The sequence below is a fragment of the Suricata suricatta genome, chromosome 16 (genome assembly GCF_006229205.1).
Source record: "Suricata suricatta isolate VVHF042 chromosome 16, meerkat_22Aug2017_6uvM2_HiC, whole genome shotgun sequence".
NCBI classification, from domain to species: Eukaryota; Metazoa; Chordata; class Mammalia; order Carnivora; family Herpestidae; genus Suricata; species Suricata suricatta.
In genome coordinates, this window is record NC_043715.1 from 56,982,792 (window position 1) to 57,000,799 (window position 18,008).

The 18,008-nt window shown below is 41.0% G+C and overlaps 1 protein-coding gene across 1 annotated transcript in view; it reads left to right on the forward strand.

Moving 5' to 3' along the window:
- Nucleotides 1–4,634: 4,634 nt before the first annotated feature.
- NLRP4 (NLR family pyrin domain containing 4) overlaps nt 4,635–18,008 on the forward strand; it is a 31,341-nt gene continuing 17,967 nt past the window's right edge. Inside the window, exons 1-4 of the mRNA XM_029924571.1 lie at nt 4,635–4,914; nt 12,279–13,851; nt 14,843–15,001; nt 17,517–17,684. Of these exons, the coding sequence (XP_029780431.1) occupies nt 4,635–4,914; nt 12,279–13,851; nt 14,843–15,001; nt 17,517–17,684 (2,180 nt within the window). The remainder of the gene's footprint in view (nt 4,915–12,278; nt 13,852–14,842; nt 15,002–17,516; nt 17,685–18,008) is intronic.

Genomic DNA, 18,008 nt, shown 5'->3' on the forward strand with positions numbered 1-18,008 from the left:
TCTTCTTCCCATGGTCCTCTGTTAGGTTTCTCCTGTTAGACCTATGAGTGACAAGATATGGTATCTGTCCTTCTTCGCCTGACTTATTTCACTTAGCATGACACCCTCGAGGTCCATCCACGTTGCTACAAATGGCCAGATTTCATTCTTCCTCATTGCCAGGTAGTACTCCATTGTGTATATATACCACATCTTCTTGATCCATTCATCACGTGATGGACATTTAGGCTCTTTCCACGATTTGGCTATTGTTGACAGTGCTGCTATGAACATTGGGGTACATGTGCTCCTATGCATCAGCACTTCTGTATCCCTTGGGTAAATCCCTAGCAGTGCTATTGCTGGGTCATAGGGGAGTTCTATCGATAGTTTTTTGAGGAACCTCCACACTGTTTTCCAGAGAGGCTGCACCAGTTTACTTTCCCACCAACAGTGTAGGAGGGTGCCCAAAAGTGCTAATATATGGTAGTTCTATTTTGAATTTTTTGAGGAACCTCCATACTCTGTTCCACAGTCGCTGCACTAATTTACATTCCCATCAACAGTGCATGAAGAGTTCCTTTTTCTCCACATCCTTGCCAACACTTATTTCTTGTCTTTTTTATTCTAACCATTCTGACTGTTAAGGTGACACTGTAGTTTGGATTTAATTTCCCTCATGATTAGGGATATTGAGTATCTTTTCATGAATCTGTTGGCCATCTGTATGTCTTCTTTGGGGAAATGTATCCAATTCCTCTGCCCACTTTTTAAATTACATATTTTTTTGGTGTTGTCTAAGTTTTTTACATACTTGGGATATCAACCCCTTGTTGGATATACTGTTTGCAAATATCTTCTCCCATTCGGTAGGTTGTCTTTTTGTTTTGCTGATGGTTTCCTTCTATTTGCAAAAGCTTTTTATTTTGATGTAGTTCCAATAGTTTAATTTTGAGTTTGCTTCCCGTGTCTGAGGAGACATATCTAGAAAAACATTGTTATGGCCACATCAAAGAAATTACTGCCTGGGGCACCTGGGTGGCTCAGTCAGTTAAGCGTCTGACTTCGGCTCAGGTCATGATCTCATGGTTCGTGGGTTTGAGCTCCGCGTCAGGCTCTCTGCTGACATCTCTGATTCTGTGACCCCCCCCCTCTCTGACCCTCCCCTGATCACATTGTCTCTCAAAAATTAATAAAATATTTAAAAAAATGAACAAAAAGAAATTACTGCCTATGTTCTTCTAGGAGTTTTATGGTACCAAGTCTCACATTTAAGTCTTTAATACATGTTGAGTTTATTTTTTATATTGTGCAAGAAAGTGGTCCAGTTTCATTCTTTTGCATGTAGCTGTCATGTTTTCCCAGCACAATTTGTTGAGGAGACTGTCTCTTCCCCCATTGAATATTCTTGCCTCCTTTGTCATAGACCAATCGAGCATATCCAGGTGGATTTATTTATAAACTGTCTATTCTGTTTGATTGATCTATTTTTGCACTAGTACCATACAGTTTTGGTTACTACAGCTTTGTAGTATATCTTGAAGTCTGGGATTGTGATAGCTCTGGATTTGTTATTCTTTCTTAAGATTGCTTTGGTTATTGGGGTATTTGTGGTTCCATATAAATTTTAGTATTTGTCTAGTCCCATGAAAAAATGTTGTTGGTATTTTTATAGGGATTGCATTGAATCTGTAGATTGCTTTGGGTAGTATAAACATTTTAATAATAAGTGTCCAATCATGAGCATAGAATATCTTTCCATTTGTTTTTGAAAAATTTTTTATGTTTTTTAAATTTATCTTTTGAGAGACAGACAGCGTGAGCAGGGGAGGGTGAGAGAGAGAGGGAGACACAGAATCTGAAGCAGGCCCCAGGCTCTGAGCTGTCCGCACAGAGTGTGATGTGGGGCTCAAACCCACGAACTGTGAGACCGGAAGCTCAACCGACTGAGACACCCAGGCGCCCTTCCATTTGTTTTTGTCATCTTCAATTTATTTCATCAGTGTTTTAGTTTTCAGAGTAGTGATCTTTCACTTCCTTGGTTAAGTTTATTCCTAGGTATTTTATTCTTTTGGAGGCAATTGTAAATGAGATCATTTTATTAATTCCCTTTCTGCTACTTCATTAGCAGTATATAGAAATGCAATGGAGGAGGGAGAGAGAGTTGGGGAGAGAGAGGGATGCAAAACTTGAGAGACTATTGAATGCTGAGAATGAACCGAGGGTTGAAGGGGGAAGGGGAGGGGGGAAAAGAGGTGGTGGTGATGGTGGAGGGCACTTGTGGGGAAGTGCACTGGGTGTTGTATGGAAAACAATTTGACAATAAAATATTATGGAAAAAAAAAGAAATGCAACAGACTTCTGTGCATTAATTTTGTATCTTGCAACTTTACTGAATTCACTTATAGGGCTTTTTTTCTTTGTAGAGTCTTTAGAATTTTTTGTACATGGTATCATGTACTCTGCAAATACCTACCAACTTGAATATCTTTTATTTCTTGTCTGATTACTATGGCTAGACTTCCAGTACTTTGTTGGCTAAAAATGGTGAGAGCAGACATCCTTGTCTTGTTCCTGATCTTAGAGGGAAGCCTCTGGTTTTCACCATTGAGTGTGGTGTTAGCTATGGTTTTTTAAATGAATGATCTTTATTGTGTTGAGGTTTGTTACCTCTAAACTCACTTTGTTGATGGTTTTTTTTTTTATCATACATGGATGTTGAATTTTGTCAGATGCTTTTTCTACATCTATTGAAATTATCATAATTTTGATCCTTTGTTTTATTAGTGTTGTGTATCACCTTGGTTGGTTTGCTAATATTGAAACATCCTTGTATCCCTGGAGTAAATCCAACTTGGTTGTGCCGAGTGAGCCTTTTTAATGTAGTGCTGAATGCAGTTTGCTATTATTTTCTTGGGGGATTTTTGTATCTATGTTCATCAGGGATATTATCCCTATAGGTTTTTTTTTTGTGTGTGTGTGTGGTGTCTTTGATTTTGGCATCAGGGTAATGCTAGCCTTGGAGAATGTATCTGGAAGCTTTTTTCCTCTTTTGTTTTTTATAATAGTCTGAGGAGAATAGGTGTTAACTCTTCTTTAAGTGTTCGGTAGAATTTACCTGTGAATCTATCTGGTCCTGGATGTGAATCCATCTGGTCCTGGGCTTTTGTTCATTGGAAGTTTTTTTATTACTGATTCAGTTTCATTACTAGTCATTGATCTCTTCAGATTTTCTATTCCTCATACACTTTTGGAGATTGCATGTTTCTAGGAATGTATCCATTTCTTCTATGTTGCCAACTTTGCTGGCATATAATTTTTTTGTGGTATTATCTTGTAATCTTTTGTCCTTCTATGGTATCAGTTGTTACTTTTCTTCTTGAATTTCTGATTTTATTTACTTGGATCCTCTTTTCTTCCCCATGATGAGTGTGGCTAAAGGTCTGTCAATTTTATTTTTTCAAAGAACCTGCTCCTGGTTTCATTGATCTTTTTTGCCATTTATGTATCCTCCTTGGTAAGGTATCTGTTTAGATCTTTTACCTATTTTTTTTAACTTGAATTTATTTTTTTGTTGAATTTTAAGCACTCTTGGTATATTCTGGTTACAAATATTTTATCAGGTATAAAATTTTAATAACTTTTCCCCCAGTCTGTAGCTTGCTTTTCATTATCTTAACAAGATTTCCTCAGAACAAAGGAAAATCCAGCTTATCGTTTTTCTTTCATGGACCAGGCTTTTTATACTGTATTGGAAAATGTCTTCACCAAACCCAAAGTCCTATAGATTTTTTTCTATCCTTTCTTCCAGAATTTTATAGTTTTGAATTTAACATTTAGGTCTGTAATCCTTTTGGACTTGATTTCTGCCTAAGATGTGAGATCTGAATTTATATATTTTTCCCATATAGACTTCCAATTGTCCCGGCACCAGTTGTTAAAAAATCCTTTCTGCATTGTGCTTTTGTCAAAACTCAACTGACTATGTTAGTGTGGGCATCCCTCCTCTACTATCTACTGAGAGAAATGTAACTTCTCTCTGCTTGTAAGTCTGTTTGCATTGAAACTGAGGATATGTCAGGTGAATATAGGTTAAGATGATCAAATCTTCTGAATAATTGTTTCATATAATATTAGGTAAAGATCCCACTATGTGTAATCTTGATTTTTGCCTTAAAGATGAACTCATCAGATACTATAACTATGGAAGCCTTTGTTGGGACAGATTTGACTTATTTTTTTCAACTGGTTTATACCAGGTATTTATCTTTGTATTTTCATCAGGAGTGCTTTCCTGGATACTAATATTGGATACATTTTATTATGTGTCTGCACCAACCATTGTCAGAATTAGGGTTAGAAGAAATTCTTTTGAGGGTAATTTCTTACTCATGCTGAATTTTACTGTCCTCCTTCTCAAGATCATTTCAATAAAAGGTGAGAAGAGAGGAGTCTGGTCTCAAGAACTTCCGGCCCTCATCCCTATTCCCGCCCCCCCCCCCCCAAACTACCAAGGTACTATACAAAAACTTAGTTATTCCAATTGATTTTCTTTTTCTTACAGCTTGGTACTGCCCTGAGTTTTTCACAAGTTCCATATATTTATTGTTCGTGGCAATTCTCTCTTTGAAGACTGACACTCTCTCCTGGTCAGGATGGCGTCATCTTTCTTTTCTGATTTTGGCCTGATGTGGTACCTGCAGGAGCTCAGGAAGGATGAGTTCAGAAAATTTAAGGAGCTCCTCAAGCAGGAGCCTCTGCAGCTTGGACTCAATCTCATTCCCTGGACTGAAATAAAGAAGGCAACACGGGAAGATCTTGCAAACCTTCTGATGACGCATTACAGAAAACAGCAAGCATGGAATGTGACTTTCAACATCTTTAAAAAGATGAATAGAAAAGATCTCTGTGAAAAGGCCAAGAAAGAGATTACAGGTGAGAGAGTCCAGGGTTGTGGGATGGGGGCAGGTTCCTTATAATGAAGATCATGCCATGATTTTGATGAATGGTCTCTACCTACAGTAGGGTCAGTGTCACCTTTGTAAGTGGGAAAATAGCTTACTTAGAACCTCATGGTTAGATGCGGTAAAATGTGGGTGGATATCCTGTCTCAACCTGTACTGCACTTCTGTCTGGATTACCAGTCATTTTGTCCTAAGCAGAGAACTTGTGTCGAAGCAGAAACTCCAAGGTGATGTACTGTAGGAACTATGGATTTGGCCTATTAGCAATGACCCCATCTATTGTGGGTGGTGCCCTGAGCTAACCGGTATGATAGTGTATTTATTCGAGACTGCATAGGGTGCCAGTGTTCGGGGAGATTTCTAAATCATTGTCATGTAGGTGTTTGTTTTAATATTTAGCAAGAAATAGTTCATATCAGAAAAGCTATGACTTAGTAGAATCTCAGGGGCCAACATATTTTTTGAGGAGAGAGTGTCTTTTGCTCAGTACTTTATTGAATTGTTGACCGTTTTACACCCTCATCTGCCCAAATAGCACTTCCTGTGACCTCTGGGTTTCCACTACCACCATTTGTATTTGTGTGTATCATATTCACGTATAATGCGGGCTCTTGGCAACTTCATTACATCTTTACAGTAGCCCTGTTGGAACATTTAGATACTGGAACACATGAAGTAAATTTTACTTCATTTTTATAATTACAGTTAGGATATCATGTTAACTTTTTACTTACATTTATGGGAAAGTTAAATGAGGCACAAATGTCCTTTCAGATTAGTTTTGTTTTGCTTTTTGCTTTTAGAGAGAGAGAGACAACACACACACACACACATGGGGGCAATGGGGGAGGGAGAGGGAGGGGGGAGAGAGAGAGAGAGAGAGAGAGAGAGAGAGAGAGAGAGAGAGAATGAATGAATGAATGAATGAATATTAGGCAGACCATGCTGAGCATGGAGCCTATTGCAAGGCTCAATCCCACAACCCTGGGATCATGACCTGAGCTGAAATCAAGAGTTAAGACCGTCAAGCAGCTGAGCCATCCAGGTGCACCACCTCCATTGAGGTTAGAAAAGGAGATATGACACAAGATTATTCAAAAGGGGGGCCTTGGGTCTAACAAGATGGAGAACCACGTAATCTCTAGAGGGACACTGGTGGGACAGTCTTGGGCTTGGCTCTAGGTGGCAGTCCTACATCCCATTGTCAAGCCACATCAGAGATGAGCTAGGGCAGATCCATGGACCAACAGAGGTTCACACCTGAGATCTTCTGCCTCCCAACCCCATGCAGTCCCAGAACCCAGACCAGAGGGGACAGGATAAAACAAAATACTTGTGGAGAGATCCCATGGACTCCTGTTTTAATTGCCTCCTTTTTATACCCTGCTGCTGAGGAAAGGACTCCCACCGATTAGGTAATGAAGATGACTAAATCCATAGCCACCAACACCGAACAGATGAAGTCAACAGCAGTGTTTCAGCCACATACTCAGAGCGTGAGGTAGGAGGGTACCACACACCACACGGGGCCACATGACAACCGTGCTTGGGAACAGAGTGAACAGCCATGGGCGTGGGAGGCAGTTAGTGGTATTGAGAAACTGGGTGTCCCCCGAATCCCTGGAGGATGTGAATGTGAATAATTCTATGACTGCTTAGGGAACTGAAACCCACTACTCGGGGATAAGCATGAATTATGCCTGACTCCTTAGTAAGCAGAGTATTGAGCTAGGGGGCCATATCTGTGGGTGCAAAGTAGGGAAGGGACTTAAGGTTAGGACATTCCAGGCTCTTCCTTCCCAATTTTACCACCTAACAAGGCAAGACATAATACTGCACCTTGAGTTGAGGTCTGGCACCTGAGTTCCTTGAACAAAGTTGTCAAGTGATGGAGGACCATTCTGGAGATTGAAATGCCAGGCAGGTGCTTCCTCTAAGGGTTAAACTGGTGGGTGACCTCTTGCCCGTGGCCATGGCACCATAGGCTGTGGTCATAGTGGGTTGCATGAGGTCAGCCTCCCCTGGATCTTCCACAGTGGGAACATGTGCCTTCCTGTGCACACCTTTGCACCCCTACACAACTTCATGCTGTGTGGTAGACAAGAAAGAGCTATTGCCTTTCTCCTCAGGGGTGTCTGGGGTTTGAGCCTCATGTACTGGCTTCTGGATACCTCCAGGGCTTCACCACAACAGAAGAGAGCCAGGCTCCAGATCATCCCTGTCACCACACTTCTGCTCCTCTGCTCCTGTTGGTGCAAGAGACTGAGGGTTGCTTTGAAGATTAAGCACTCACTCCATTGGGTAATGTTGAACCATTCTGATGATACAACCTGTAACATTAGTCAGCTTCTGGTCTGTCTGCTTCCAATCCATACCATGGACTTGTAACCAGAACCTCATATTATGTTGTATAGATGGGAATGTATTCCTGCTGCTCCACACTTGAAAGATGCTTTTGATCTGGACACATCTGTCTTCCAGTTCTTGAAGTCTGCCTCATTACATTTGAGTCTCTTCTGACTCTTCTCTCCTTCTGTAATGCCAGTGGAATGTATGTCCCAACTTCATACAAGTGATCCAAGGGTCACTTGTATCCTGGTATAAGGCATTAACTTTGTTTTGCATATTTAAGGTATCAGTGGTAGGAAACAGCCCTCTGACTTACCATCATATTTTTGTCTTCAACGTTCAGCTCCTTACCGAGATGGGCATAGATGAGGCTTTGTGTTCTCCCTGTTTGGGGTGCTTATACCTGTTTGAGGGGCTTGCACCTGCCTGAGGTGCTGTTGAGATGCTTGCACCTGTGTCCTGGGAGCATTCGTCATTCCTCCGTCTCAGCCACTGTATGAAAATATCACTTCTAGCCCATTCTTTCCTCCCTTCTTCTGGGACTCCACTGACACATATGAAACCTTTACACTGTGTCTCCATCACTTCTCTGTGCTTTAGTCTGTATATTTATTTCTAATTTTCTTAGTCCCTGGTCCTGTTTTCAGCTATTTCCAATCTGCTAACAAACCCATCTATTGATTTCATAAACTCAGCCAGTCTATTTTATGGATATACTTTCCCTTTGTTTTTTATACTTTCATTCCTTCCTATCTTATTTTTTATTGAACATTTTAAGTTCTGTCCATTTTCTGGCAGATATTAAAATTAGTGTTTTTCTACTGTGTTTCCCTGCCCTCCTTGTTTTGGTCTGTGGTTTTTGTCTCCCGGCATCCCTGGAAATTTTGAGTACTGGGCTTTCGATAGAATACATTGCAGAGGTGACTGAGGCTCTGCAAGATCAGTTCTTCCAGATAAACTGGAATTGCTTCTGGCAGCAGTGAGAGGAATATGTCCTTAATAATGAAGATAGAAATAATTCAAAGCCAGGCTGTGTTTTGTGAAGAATAGCTTGTTTCTAGTTTCCCCTTCTTCCCAGACGGTCCATCCAGCATCCCCTCATGCCTGACATGTGCGGAACTTCTGAACGCATCATTTGTCTCCCAACCACTTGAACCTGCAAGAGTTTGACTTGGCTTATTAGCCTTTTAGCCCCAATGTCTATTCAGGTTCGCAGCCTTTTTAGAGGAAAATGCCCTAAGGAAAACAGTCAAATGTTGAGCTCTTCTTCTTGGCCTTTCCCTCTGTTTTCTGAATCTTAGCTTCTCAAAGAACTTTCTGGTTTCATGGCTCTTGAGTGACCTCACCTAAGTTTTTCTTTTTTAATTTTTTAAATGTTTGTTTATTTTTGAGAGAGAGCCAGTATGAACAGGGCTGGGAGAGAGGCAGAGAGAGAGGATCTGATGTGGGTTCTGTGCTGACAGCAGAGATCCCTATGTGGGGCTTAAACTCATGAACCATGAGATCCTAACCTGAGCCAAAGTTGGACACTTAACTGACTGAGCCACCCAGGCGCCCCTTAAATTATTTTTACTTGAGAGAGGAGAGAGAGAGCAAGAGTGAGAGAGGGCACATGAGTAGGGGTAGGGGCCGAGGGAAAGAGAGTCTTAAGTAGGCTCCATGTTCAGTGTAGAACCGAACACAGCGCTTCATCCCACAACTCTGGGATCATGATCTGAGTCAAAATTGAGAGTCCGATGCTCAACTGACTAAGCCACCCCAGCACTCTGATTTCTCATAATTTTTAAGATCCTTTGCCCAAAATTCCTAGTTGTTTCTAGTGGAACCCCTCATCTGAAACAAGATAATTTGAGAGTTTCCATCTCTGGTAATGCCAATCTTTCTCACATGTCTTCCTGATTTGGCATTCAGAAAAACCCTTCCTAGCCAAAATTAAATGTATGTGTGTGTGTGTGTGTGTGTGTGTGTGTGTGTGTGTGTGTGTGTGATCTCCACATGTTTTCTAGAGTTATATAGTTTAGTTTTTTTAAATATTTGTATAGTTTATCCATTTGGAATTTATCCTGGTATAAAGTGTGAAGTATAAATCCAGTGTTGTTGGTTGGTGATTTTTTGCAAATGTAAAATACCAACTTAATTATACTCTTAATCTCCCAACCATACATGTCAGTTTATGGATTTTTTTTCTAATGGAGTGTATTCTTAATTACCTTTAAAAGTTTTCTTTTGATTAGTATGTCTCCACTCATGGTTCTTTTTTATCTCTAGAACTTCCCTAAGTCTTTTTATTTTCTTATATACTTTATAATAAAACTGTCTTATTCTAAAACTTCTGGGTATTTTAAAAGTCACTAATTTAGGTAACTTAAAATATGGAAAAATATTCTCATAATGTTGTCTTTCGATCTTTTAAGTCTTATGTTTTCTACAATGTGGAAATTTCAATAACTATATAATCATAATTTTTCCATTGCTTGGAGCATTTTTTCAGATAATACTCTTGGGTCTACCTGACTCCAAAGCCTGTCTACTCTTATGCTATTATGACCTTTCTATACCCTTGATAAATAAATGTCCACCCTACTATGGAAGGCAAATTCTCCTCTAAGAGAAGAGTAAGTAAAATGGAGCAAAAATATTCAGCTAAATCTCTCACATTCCAATAAACTTTACCTATAGTGTATTATTTAAGTTGTATTTTAAGATGAGTTTCATCTTTGATTCTTTGATGAGACATGATAGAAATTATTTCAAGTCACGATAATCCATTTTCTCTATTGTAATTGACTCCATCAAGGCCACTGAATAGATAAGTGTCAAAGGTTGGGCAAAAATCCTAGTTTAAAAAAATCTAGTTCTAGAGTTCTTCCCATTAGTATTTTCAGTTCTCAGGAACACTATTGACTGGAAACTTGGAATCTGAATCCTTTGGTGTCCCCATTCTGAGCCCAATAAAAAGTTAGAACTTGGAGGTCATTTCTACTGAAATGTTTGTCTCCATATTCTTCCATGATCTTTGATTTTTAGTATCACATTAAAATTGTATGTTAGGTTAATCTTGGCAGAGGTTCTCAATAGGGGGCGATTTTGCCTTCTAGGGTATACTTGGCCATGTTTGTTGATAGTTATTTTTGTTGCCTCCACTGGGGATAGGGAGTAACATTTAGTGATTAGAGACCAGGCATGCTCCTAAACATTAAACATCCCAGATGCTCAAGACAGGCCCTCACTACAAAGAATTATCCAGCCCAAAATTTCAGCAGTGCTGAAGATGAGCACCTTGTACTGGAAATACATATAGTATTATCCAATATGGTAGCCACATGTTGGCTATTAACATTTGAATTAACTTAAGTTGAATTAGAAATTTAGTTCCTTGGTTACACCAGTATCACTGAAGTTGCTGAGTAGGTACGTGTAGCTAGTGGCTGTCACATTGGAAAGCACAGATCTTAACTTCCCTTCCCACAGAAAGAAGACCTACATTTTTCAGTAGGGAACAAGGGTACTAAAAATACATATTCAACAGGATTCTGTTTCCAATCTAAAAAAATATTTTTAAACAAGTGTCTTGTGGTATGAATAATAGACACTAAAACAAATTTTGGGTACTTTTTGTTGGTAGTGGTGAATGAAATTATTAATAGTGTCTGTGTTTTAACAATTTCTACATTTCTTTATTGTCATCTTGGAAGTGTTTTAGGAGTTTCTGCATTTTCCCTTTGTGTGCTTCTCCTCACTTTCCTTCTTGTAATTTTTTTTTTCTAGAGTGAGGGTTGAAAGTCGAACCTTACCAAAAGCCAATCTTCCCTAATCTGGGTCATTTGAACATGCTGTTGGACATAGAACATGTTGAAAGAGTCATTCCAATATATATTTTGGAACAGAAGGCAGAATTGGCCTTCAGATTGGGTAGCTAGGTTTTGAAGGCAGATAATGGTTGGAATCTCAATGACACTTAATACATGGTCCTGTTGAAATGTGAGCCCCTCACAACTCAGTTAAAAAGGGAGGGAGGAGGAGCAAATTCTCTACCTTACTGCATCATTGTGGGCATGAGGAATGCTATGCAAATCCTGTCATGCTCAGAACCTGATAGAAAATTAGGCTTATAAGACACGATGGTGACTTGTGGTGTCCTCCTGCTCAACCACGGGATATTATCATCCCTTTCCAAATTGAAGTGCAAATCTGACAAATTCCTCATATTCTGAGTTCTTTCATGTCATATGTTATGGTCCCACATGCATGGTCTCTTGTAGCTTGTGATCTTCACAATCTCCCTATATAAGGAAGGTCAGCCTTACCTTCATTTACAAATGAGAAACCTAACCCCTGGAGACATTCCTACCTTCCCCAGATCACAGAGCTACAAGCAGCAGATGCCAGACCTCCACACAGGCCACTGAACTTCTGAGTTCAGGGTTCTTTTATTTCTTAATGTTTGTTTGTTTGTTTTGAGAACAAGAGAGTGTGAGCAGGGGAGGAGCAGAAAGAGGGAGAGAGGATCCCAAGCAGGATCCAAGCTGTCAGCGCAGGGCCTGACTTGGGGCTCAAACTCTTGAACAGTGAGATCATGACCTGAGTCAAAACCAGGAGTCGGACGCTTATCCAACTGAGCCACCCAGGTGCCCCAGTTCAGGGTTCTTTCTACAAAAACCTCTCAAGTGTTCCAATATGCAGAGGTTTTTTTTGTTACTGTTTTTCTTCCCTTACTGTCTCTGCCACAGCTACTCTTGCCATTCATAGTGGGAAGGTAGCTGTAGACAACATGTAAACAAAGAGCATGATGGTGCTCCGGGGAGATTTTATTTACAGAACAGGCTGCTGTCCAGCGTTGGCCTACAGACTGAAGTTTACAGATCCCAAGAACATGAATTTTTAGAAGAAAAATTGCAAGGTCAAAAAGTATATATAATATATGATGAATGTTGAATTTAACTTGGTTGTGTTGTATGTTTCTTTTTCCCTCTTGTTCTCACTCAGGACACACAAAATTGTACCAAACACACATAAAGGAGAAATTCAACAACATGTGGCTCAGAGAATCTATCCCCAGGGGTCAAGATTACTTAAATCCTATACTCACCCAGAAAGAATGTGGAAACTTGGAACTTTTTTTTGCTCCCAAGAAAACTGGGAAACAGGCACGGACAGTGCTTCTCAAAGGAGTTCAAGGGGTTGGGAAGACAACATTCATGATCAGGCTGATGTTGACCTGGGCAGCAGGCAAGCTTTTTCAGGAGAGATTCTCCTACGTTTTCTACCTATGCTGCCGGGAAATGAAGCAGTTGGAAGAGGCAAGCTTGGTTACATTAATCTCTAGAGAGTGGTCTGACTCCTCCGCTCCTGTCGTGGAGATCCTATCCCAACCAGAGACATTGTTGTTTATCATTGACAGCTTTGAAGAACTGCAGTGCGATCTGAGCGAACCCGAGTCGGATCTGTGCAGCGACTGCACCGAGAAGTTGCCATTCTGGGTGCTCCTGGGCAGCTTGCTGAGGAAGAAGATGCTGCCCGAGTCCTCCCTGCTCATAGTTGCTTCACCTGTGTACTTCCTGGAAGTTGAGGATAGGTTGAAGTGCCCAGAAATTAAATCATTCATGGGACTCAGTGAGACCGATAAGAAGATCTTTTTCTGCTCTAATTTTCAAGACCGGAGTACAGCCACAGAAGCCTTGGATTTCGTGAAAGAAAACGAACATTTGTTTGCCATCTGCCAAATCCCCGCCCTTTGCTGGGTTGTGTGTACTTGTCTGAAGCAGGAAATGGAAAAGGGGAATGACCTGGCCCTCAACTGCTGGGGTGCCACCTCTCTTCTTAGCACTTTCATCTTTAACCTGTTCACACCCAAGGGGGCTAGCTGTCCAGACAAGCAAGGCCAACGCCAGTTGAAGGGCTTGTGTTCCTTGGCCGCAGAGGGCATGTGTACTGACAGGTTTTTGTTCAATAAAGAGGATCTAAGGAGAAATGGGTTACTTGGTTCTGACCTCTCTACGTTGCTGGACATAAAGGTTCTTAAGAAATATAGGGAGGAAGAGAGCTCCTACATGTTTCTCCATGTGTGTGTCCAGGAGTTCTGTGCCGCCATGTTCTATTTTCTAAAGAGCCACACTGACCATCCTAACCCAGCTGTTAAATGTACAAAGACAGTGCTATTTACCTTTTTAAAGAAAGAAAGGGCATATTGGATTTCGCTGGGGTGTTTCATATTTGGCCTTTTAAATGAAAAGGAACAACAGAAGCTGGAGGCAGTGTTTGGCCGCCACCTGTCCCAGGAGACCCTGCAGGAGTGTCACCAGGTCTTGCAGGACATTGGTGAGAACAAGCATCTTCAGAAACAGATAGATTACTTGGCGTTATTTTACTGTCTATTTGAGATGCAGAATGAAGGTTTTGTGCGGTGGGCAATGGACTTCTTCCAAGACGTTAACATCTGTATCATGGACCATTTGGACTTGAAGGTCTCTTCCTACTGCCTAAGATACTGCTCCAGCTTGAGGAAGCTCTGGGTCACCATCCAGAAGGTCTTTCAAGTGGAAAAGGAAGACAACTCTGCGTGAGTCCATCTAATTGCTTTCTTTCTGTTATCTTTTCAGCGTTTGTTTCCATTTCCAGTGGGTTTTGCTGATGGCATTTTTATTATAGGATTGTGGTTAGGATCACATTGTTTCTGTAAAACAGACCTTAGCTCAGGTCCTGGTGTGACTGTTTATGAACTACACGACCTCGTCCATGGGATTTCCCTTCTTTGTTGAAGTCGCCTCACTAAATGTAGGCAATAATGTTAACTACTACGTTGTGAAGTATCGTGGAAATCGAATATGAGAATCCGTGTATGTTTCCTATACTTCTCAAATGTGGTTTGGTATGTACTTATAATTAGCATCATTCTCAAAGGACTGTACTCAGATCTTTTCCTGAATTCTCAGTTAAAAATTCCCTTTTAAAATTTATTCTAAAAATCTTATAAATCTTAACTCGATGCTCATGAAAATCATAAGTAACATCTTATCCTGTTACTTGGTGGGGAAACTGGGGCAAAAAGATCATGTAGGCTGGCCAAGTTAGGAAGTGGCTAAGGCTAGGTTTGAGCCTAGGCTGTATTACTTAAGAGTGACTTGCAGCAGGCGTGTCCTGACCCAGTATTCTTTATTAAACTGCCCATATATAGGGCAAGGGACCTCAATCTTGGGAATATTGATGTTTTGGGATGGATAATTCTTTATTGGGGGGTGAGGGGAGGCTTTCCTATTGTAGTATGTTCAGCAGTATCCTTTGTTTCTACCATTATATGGTAGAAGTGCCCCTTCCATAAGCTGTAAAAACCAAAAATGTCTCTGGACATTGTCTAAGGTCTCCTGGGCAGAGGGGACAACACTGCCTTTGGTTGAGAATAATGATTTCAGGACTTCCCTGATGGATGTTCTTCTCTCTAGTAAAAGGTTGGGCTAAGTCAGAGTTCTTGTATCCAAAAAAATTATTTATTCTTATGTTATGAATTGCTTGGGTTGACAATATCCTGGAAAACATTTCCTTTCTACTTACAGGTCAACATATAGTATCCTCTATTGGCATGATGTCTGCTCTGTGCTCACAAACGAGCACTTCAGAGAACTCGAAGTGAGCCACAGTAGCCTCAGTGAGTCAGCTTATGTAGCTCTGTGTAATCAGCTGAGGCATCCCAGCTGCCACCTTCAAAGGCTTCAGTAAGTTGGGGGTCCACCTAGACTTGAGTCTTTCATGAAGATGCCAAATTAGTCCCACCTCACTTTTGGGTGAGGCCAACTGCATAACCAAAGAACTATAATCTAGAGCAGAGCTCCACATGCCTATTTCTCTTGCTGTGTCATCTTTTTCTGCATTCATCACATTAAAATGTGTCTCTCAAGGCCACAAAGCTATGAAAGGGAAAAGCTGGTTCTGAACTTCATAGTCGGTCAACTGCAGAACCTCTTCTGGCGGCCACCACACTGCTGCTTCCTAACATGGTTTAAGGAGCATTGTGTCCACCAACCTTTGAGGCCCAGCTCAGATTTTACTAAATCCCAAGGATAAAATGGGGGGTGAGAATTACTGTCCTGACCTCAAGGAACACGAGAGACTCAAGTGTGGCTTAGCTTGTTTCCCTGCCATGAAATGTATAGACATTCCTCAGCGGGAGGTGCGCATGAAAGGATCTGAGATTCTGGCTGTCTGGAAAGCCCTCCTAGTCTAGGAGTTTAGACTACCCTCCGACAGCACGTGGAGCTTAAGGATTCCAGAGAAGAATATACAAGAGTGGCATTCATCTGAGAATTGGTCTGGTACAGGTGTCTAGGTGCGTTCCTTGCCATAGTGTGATGTTGTCCATGTACATGGCTCTCTGGCATCTAAATATGAGTATGTGACTCCTTGGCAATAAAATATGAGCAGAAGTATAACTTTTATACAAAAACCTTTAAGAGTCTAGGGTTTCTGCATATGCATTCTCCATTTGCTAGTGGAATGTTGAAATCACAAGACAGAGGGAAGCCAGTCAGGTCTGTACTTACACAGTGGAGTGTCAGGTCATTAAAATGGAACTTCATCAAAATGGAAATACCTGCTTCAGCAGGTCTGGAGTTGTAAAACTGAATTTCTAACAAGTTCCCAGATAATGCTGAGATGTGGCTTCTCCGAGAACAATGCTTTGAGAAGTAGGATGTAGAACGGTGATGTTGTAATATTTTCTCTGTGTTAAAATTATCCAAGGATGTTTTTAAAGGTTCTTTGTGCCCAATTTAAGTCTCCAAACCAATGTATCATAATCCCCATGGGATTTCAATGTAAAAATCTATTGTCTTAAAAGAAACCCTCCTCTCTAAACATCAGTAATATGTGCATTGAAACATTACATGAGGGAAAAATAAACATTGTGTTAATCCAAATTTAGCAGTTTTTAACATGGATGGTATTTCATCGAGGTGTCTCAGTCTTGATGGTGGGGCACCGTTCTGTACATTGTCAGCATTGCTGACTCCTACTCACTAGCTGCCAGCAGCACACACACTCACGTACCCCAGCAAAATGAAGATGTCTCCAGACATTGGACGATTTTGCCTTCACAGGGGCTGGTTGGCAGATTGAGAACCACTAAGCTACATGACTGAGTTGTGAAATTAGAGGTCTGGGAGCTAATTAGAGGCCATAGTTCAAAACGCATGCTCAGGAACCTCCACACTGTTTCCCAGAGCGGCTGCACCAGTTGACATTCCCACCAACAGTGCAGGAGGGTCTCTCCACACCCTCGCCAGCGTCTATAGTCTCTTGATTTGTTCATTTTAGCCACTCAGACTGGCGTGAGGTGGTCTCTCAGTGTGGTTTTGATTTGTGTTTCCCTGATGATGAGTGATGCTGAGCATCACTTAATGTGGCTGTAGGCCATCTGGATGTCCTCTTTGGAGAAGTGTCTGTTCATGTCTACTGCCCATTTCTTCACTGGGTTATTTGTTTTTTGAGTGTGGAGTTTGGTGAGTTCCTTGTAGATTTTGGATACTAGCCTTTATCCAATATGTCATTTGCAACTATCTTTTCCCATTCTGTCAGTTGCCTGTTAGTTTTATTGATTGTTTCCTTTGCAGTGCAACTCCCTTATGACCCAGCAATAGCACTGCTAGGGATTTACCCAAGGGATACAGGAGTGCTGATGCATAGGGGCACATGTACCCCAATGTTCACAGCAGCACTGTCAACAATAGCCAAAACATGGAAAGAGCCTAAATGACCATCACCTGATGAATGCATCAAGAAGATGTGGTATATATACACAATGGAGTACTACATGGCAATGAGAAAGAATGAAATCTGGCCATTTGTAGGAAAGTGGACGGACCTTGAGGGTGTCGTGCTAAGCGAAATAAGTCAGGTGGAGAAGGACAGATGCCATTATGTTTGCACTCATAGGTCTAACAGGAGAATAGGAAAAACCTAATGGAGGACCAGGGGGAGGGGAAGAGGGAAAGAGAGTTGGGGAGAGAGAGGGACATAAAACCTGAGAGACTACTGAATACTGAAGATGAACTGAGGGTTGAAGGGGAAGGGGGGGAAAGAGGTGGTGGTGATGGAGAAGGGCACTTGTGGGGAAGAGCACTGGGTGTTGTATGGAAACCAATTTGACAAAAAAACTATAAAAAAAACAACGGGTGCTCAGGCTGTGTTCTCATGTTTTGTTGGATGAAACCTCCCCCAAATTTTCTTTTGCAGGATAAATAATACTACCTTTGATGGTGACAAGGGGCTTTTCTTTGAGGTGCTCACTCACAGTCCAGATTTGACATGCCTGAACCTCAATGGTACAGCACTCTCCCGCAATGATGTGAAGTTGCTCTGTGATGCCCTGAACAATCCAATGTGCAACATAGAACTGCTACTGTGAGTTTCTATGCTCCCCAGGATCACTGAGTTCATTCTACAGGGGACCATATACTTTTTTACCTGTCTACTTTCATCCCCTTTGCTATTTTTCATACACAAGCCTAATCTCCTGTGAACTTAAGGATAGAATATAGAAGTTAGTTTCTAATACAGTATAACCACTTTCCAAAACGATTTGCCTATATTTGGCTTTCATAGGTTCTGGCATTCTGTATAACTAAAATCCTACTTCTAGGTCTACATTCAATAGATTTGATGTATAAGTTTGCTGAAATAGTTACTAAAATACATACATGGCAAGTATCCATAATACCTGAAAAA